This window comes from Morone saxatilis, unplaced genomic scaffold (assembly GCF_004916995.1).
Source record: "Morone saxatilis isolate NCDOM2014 unplaced genomic scaffold, NCSU_SB_2.0 Contig6, whole genome shotgun sequence".
Classification (NCBI taxonomy): Eukaryota; Metazoa; Chordata; class Actinopteri; family Moronidae; genus Morone; species Morone saxatilis.
The window spans coordinates 5,889,534-5,894,600 of record NW_023340206.1 but is presented as its reverse complement, the minus strand read 5'-3'; the positions used below and the strand labels follow the sequence as shown (position 1 = coordinate 5,894,600).

Genomic DNA, 5,067 nt, shown 5'->3' with positions numbered 1-5,067 from the left:
CTGAAGATCAGCTGAAGATCACCAGGACGACGACCCAAAGCCCAGAAGTTAATGAACAACAGAAAATACACCTCCCGTCAGTCCTCAGCCCGATTGAGACGCTGTGACCTCGACAGAGACAGACAGTACTGCTCTACTGAAACCGGTCTGTGAAGAGGAACCTGACCGGTGAACGGGTCTGATCTGATTCTACAGGAACCCTCTGGTTCAAAGGACGCTCAACCACTTCACTTTCCCACAATGCACTGGGAATGTTTCCAGGGTGTGTTCAATAAAAACATGGAAACCTGTAACTGTGTGTGTGTGTGTGTGTGTGTGTGTGTTAATAAAGATCAGAACACATTTAGAACAAACGTATGATCAAATCCATTCAGAGTTCAGACTTCTACAACTGTGTGTCCAAAGCTAAAGAACTAATCAATCGATCGATCATTAAGTATATTGCTGGTTTAGACAGTCAGGGGGAAACTGTACTAATCAATAATCAGCTGATTGATTTCACTGATTAATAATATTCCTAAAGAGTTGAAATGAATTCACTCTATTGATCAGATCAATACTTCAGTAACTGATTCAGTAACTTTCTACAGTAACTAACAGTGTAACAGTTACTAATGTAATCACATTAAGTAAAGAACTGCTCACAGTTTTACTTTCGGTTTTAAAGTTTGTGTTGTTTTGTTTCTATTATTGTTGTTGTTATGTTGTATTTCCGGTGTTGTCAGTCTGTTGTTGTTGTTGTTGTTGTTTGTTCCTTCCACAGTCTGTATTCGTTGTACCGCGCTGTTTCCGGTGTGTGTATGCAGTATATGAGAACCGATCAATAATCAATAACAGCCTGTCACCGGGCTCAGTGACGGCAGCTACCGTTAAGCTGCTCCGTCACACCGACCCGTCGAACAGCCGGTAAAATAACGGAACCGGGACTCAGCGACGGTAACCGGAGCTGGAGTAAACACGGAGCTGTTTATTGTTTGTTTGTTGTTGTCTCTGGAGTAAACACGGAGCTGTTTATTGTTTGTTTGTTGTCTCAAATGGAGTAAACACGGAGCTGTATTATTGTTTTTGATTTGTTGGTCCTGCTGGAGTAAACAACGAGCCTGTTTAATTGTTTGTTATGTTGTCTCTGGAGTAAACCACGGAGCTGTTTATTGTTTGTTGTAGCTCTGGAGTACGAACACGGAGCTGTTTATGTTTGTTTGTGTCTCCTGGAGTAAACCGGAGCTTGTTTTATTGTTTGTTTTGTTGTTTGGAGTAAATCACGGAGCTGTTTATTGTTTTTTGTTGATCTCTGGAGTAAACCGGAGCTGTTTATATGTTTTTGTTTGTTGTTGTCTCTGGAGTAAAACGGAGCTGTTTATTTGTTTGTTTGTTGTGTCTCTGGAGTAAAGCACGGAGCTTGTTTTATTGTTTGTTGTTGCTTCTGGGTAAACACGGAGGCTGGTTTATTGTTTGTTTGTGTCTCTGGAGTAAAACACGGAAGCTGTTTACTTGTTGTTATGTTGTGTCCTCTGGCGTAAACACGGAGCTGTTTATTGATTTGTTTGTTGTCTCTGGAGTAAACACGGAGCTGTTTATTTGTTTGTTTTGTTGTGCCTCTGAGTAAACAGCGGAGCTGTTTATTGTTTGTTTGTTGTCTCTACTCACCGAACCGCTGCCTCCACTTCCGAAACAAGCTGTTGACTCACAGGCCCCGCCCTCTCGGGAGCGATCAGCCAATCAGGGTGCAGAACGATGAAAGCGCGGCATCCTATTGGTTGTCAGTCACGTCGGTCAGTTCTCGTGTTTACGTTAGAGACAGAACATATTTAATATAATTATTAATCACAATTAATGAGGTAATTAAACTAATGCAGGACTATTATTAAATATACAGGTTTAACCATTTTAATTATTAATCCGATTAAATATATATAATATCATAATTGTATATTTTAGTGTTTTTTTTGTGTGTTTTACTATTTGATGTTTGTGTCTGAGTATCTAGAAAAGCGCTTATAAATAAAATGTATTATTATTATCATTATTAAGAACGACAAATACTGAGTGCCTCTGTGTTACGAGCGAATGTGAACTCTGGCTGTATCGTGAGAGTAGTGAATACATCAGTCACACTTTTAATAGCTTATTTATATGGAAGAGGAGAGAAAAGGAAAAGAAAGAAAATGAGGAGAAGAGAACAGAAAACAGGAGAGGAGAGGGGAGGAAACGACGAGAGAAGAGAATTAAAATAAAATAATGAATAAATATCATATGAATAACAGTAGGCTACATTAACAGACATTATGTCCAAATGTATATTATCAAATAAGATGTCATGAAAAACAAATCTGTCTGTTTTGTAAAAACCCACCCTGTGTTGTAAGAGTGGCAACTAGAGGGAAGTATATGTGCACTACAAAATACAGAAACGAAACTGAGGCTACTGCAGGCCATATTTTCAGGATTTGTTGAGTCACACTGCACTATAATGTAACTCATTTAAATACAGCACAGGGCACTTAAAGTGAACATTTTAATACTTTTCATTCACATGTTTCAGATATTGAAACTCAAGGAGTCGTGGACCGCCTGAAGAGAAGAAAGAGAAGCAGGGAATGAGACAGAGCCAGTGAGAGGAAGACGCAGCGGGCAAAGGAGAAACCACAGTGCCGTTACCAGCTGCTAAGGTGGCTGAAACAAGGCTGTTGCCGGGCATTAGCATCCCTCATCACGACAGGAAATCACTTCAGCAGACTGAACCTATTAAAATCTGGGCCTGAATTAAAATCTCCAAAAGCCTGTCAAATGGCATCTCCCCACCACCGAGGGCTCAGTGCTGTTGATGCATCCAGAGAGGGGATGAACAGTGCTTAATATTGATTCACCCGCAGCAGAAGGGGAAGGGGGTGTGTGTTTTTCGAGGAGCGCTGATACTGCGGACTGTGCGCGAGCCTATCGGCTCGGAGAAGCGCTCTAAGTGGGATTTGAGTGAGCCGCCGCGTTGGCAGGGATAGAAGATCATTATTCCAGATTTGTCCCAAGGTCCCGTCACTCCGGCTTTGGTCTGCGTGAACTGCCTCGACTCTTTTATGCCATCGAGGCATGTTGACACTGTGGATCAGCCTCAGTCTGCTTGCTCATTTGCTGTCTCGTTTTAAAATATCATCATACGCACTGCATGGGAGATTACCTCTCGCACTTCACTGCCATTTTGGTATATTTTAAACAATCAAATATTCAAAACTACACTAATGTATGCGAGTGTTTCTTAAAATTAAATACCCCATCAAATGGCATCGAGTGTCATTTTCTTCTGTGGCGCCTCCACATTACACAGGATGATGGAGTGGGACTTAATGTCGACAGGGACTCCGTTTAAAAATGTATGCTAATGGCAAAACTTGCTGTCACAAAGTCTGGAGCTGTCACACACACAAGCCTCTTTAAAATTAATACATTCAAGCCACTTGGACCACAAGCGTTGACACTTGAAATGTTATCTTACCAGTAACATTTTTTTTCTAGCAATAATGCTGCCACCTTTAAGAAAAACTCCGTCAAAAGGGGTTTTATTTTGTTGATTTGGACATTAAGTAGGTAAACTTACAAAATGGGAGCAACTGCAAGAATCAGAATTTTCTAACAAGAGTGTGAAGAGACCATTATCTGTCTTGGTACAAGCGATGACTTGTGATGAAAGCCCTTGAAAAGAGCAGCTGAAATACTGTAAGTGTCTGTTGTGCTTTTAGTTTACAGGAGCTGTTGGCTGTGTTTCTCACCTGTCCCCTCCTGTCTATTTCCTCAGTCAGGCTCTTTGTCCTCCAGGGCAGGCGAGGACACCAGTTTTCCACCTATCAAATAAAGAACAAACAAAACAAAAATTTTATGAGCCGTTAACCACACACACACACATAAGAACAACAAAGAGGTGTGCACTTAAGAACACACATACATAACACATAAGTCAGCCAATGCATGTTTGGTAACGGTTTAAAGTGAGGCCTTGATAGTCAGAGATGGAAATTTACTACGCGTGCCACAAATTACTTCCTGGGGCGCAAATATTTGCTCAGTGGCAGTTTCTCTGATTTGCATAAAGTGCTACTTAATAAGATCTCATTTCAGGCTGTTTTCACACATGTTGCACATGTACTAGAGTGCAGCCATTTTCTGCCACTGAATAATAATAATAACAATAATAACTTTATCTGTATTGAACTTATGTTAAACAAGGTTAAGAGTTGAAGAGAAAACACCTTTGGTACTGCAAGAAGGTGGCGATATGTGAGGAAATGTTAGTTACAGAACCCAAAGAGCAAGAAAAAGACCAGTGATTCAATGAGTTATGAAAAGCCAATGCCTAGATCAGGGGTCAGCAACATTTTAGAATCAAAGGAGCCATTTTAAGAGATCAGAGCGGCCCGTCTCAGCCTCGTCTGCAGCAACGCTTCACTAGAGAGTCTATATTTTTATTGCAGGCGTCTCCCAGCAAAAGAGCAGAGTGAAAGGATCTGTTTGTAGTCATATCCACAGTACTGTTTAAACCTCCTTTTCAAAATAAAAGCACTGTAGTCTCTTCTTATCTTATATTTAACACAACTTCACTTGTGAAACAATTTCGGGAATTATATTCAAGGAGGGGACTATTGAGAGAAATAAAACAACCGTCACATTGCTGCTGTTTTGTTCCTTTAAAGTCATTTATAATTCATCTTTTATGCTGCAATATTGTCATTGTCTGATGTTTCGCTGTAACCTAGCTACAGTCTCACTTCAATTGTGTGCGTGTCATGAATCGGCCCCGTAGATTTCCTTAGTAAATATCCACCGTAGAACTTTGGAAGCAGACACAGATGATGCTGGCCATGGTGACCTAGTGTAAATGCTTATTCCTCCAAACAGCTCTCCATGCCAGAATGGTAGTAATAAATTCCCAGCGAGACAAAGGTGGAACACGCTCATATAGCCAGAGGAGACATCATTAGGTGGATCATTTGTTTGATGTCAAACAGATACTGCTCTGACTTTGCTGTCACTATTGACATTGGCTTTTCTTCTTACTTGATTTAAATTAAGTGACCCTCC

The 5,067-nt window shown here is 40.6% G+C and overlaps 1 protein-coding gene across 1 annotated transcript in view; it reads right to left on the bottom strand.

Annotated features, from left to right (window-relative positions):
- mgat5 (alpha-1,6-mannosylglycoprotein 6-beta-N-acetylglucosaminyltransferase) overlaps nt 1-5,067 on the bottom strand; it is an 81,952-nt gene that overhangs the window by 50,794 nt on the left and 26,091 nt on the right. Inside the window, exon 8 of the mRNA XM_035678062.1 lies at nt 3,762-3,833. Coding sequence (XP_035533955.1) covers nt 3,762-3,833 — 72 coding nt within the window. The remainder of the gene's footprint in view (nt 1-3,761; nt 3,834-5,067) is intronic.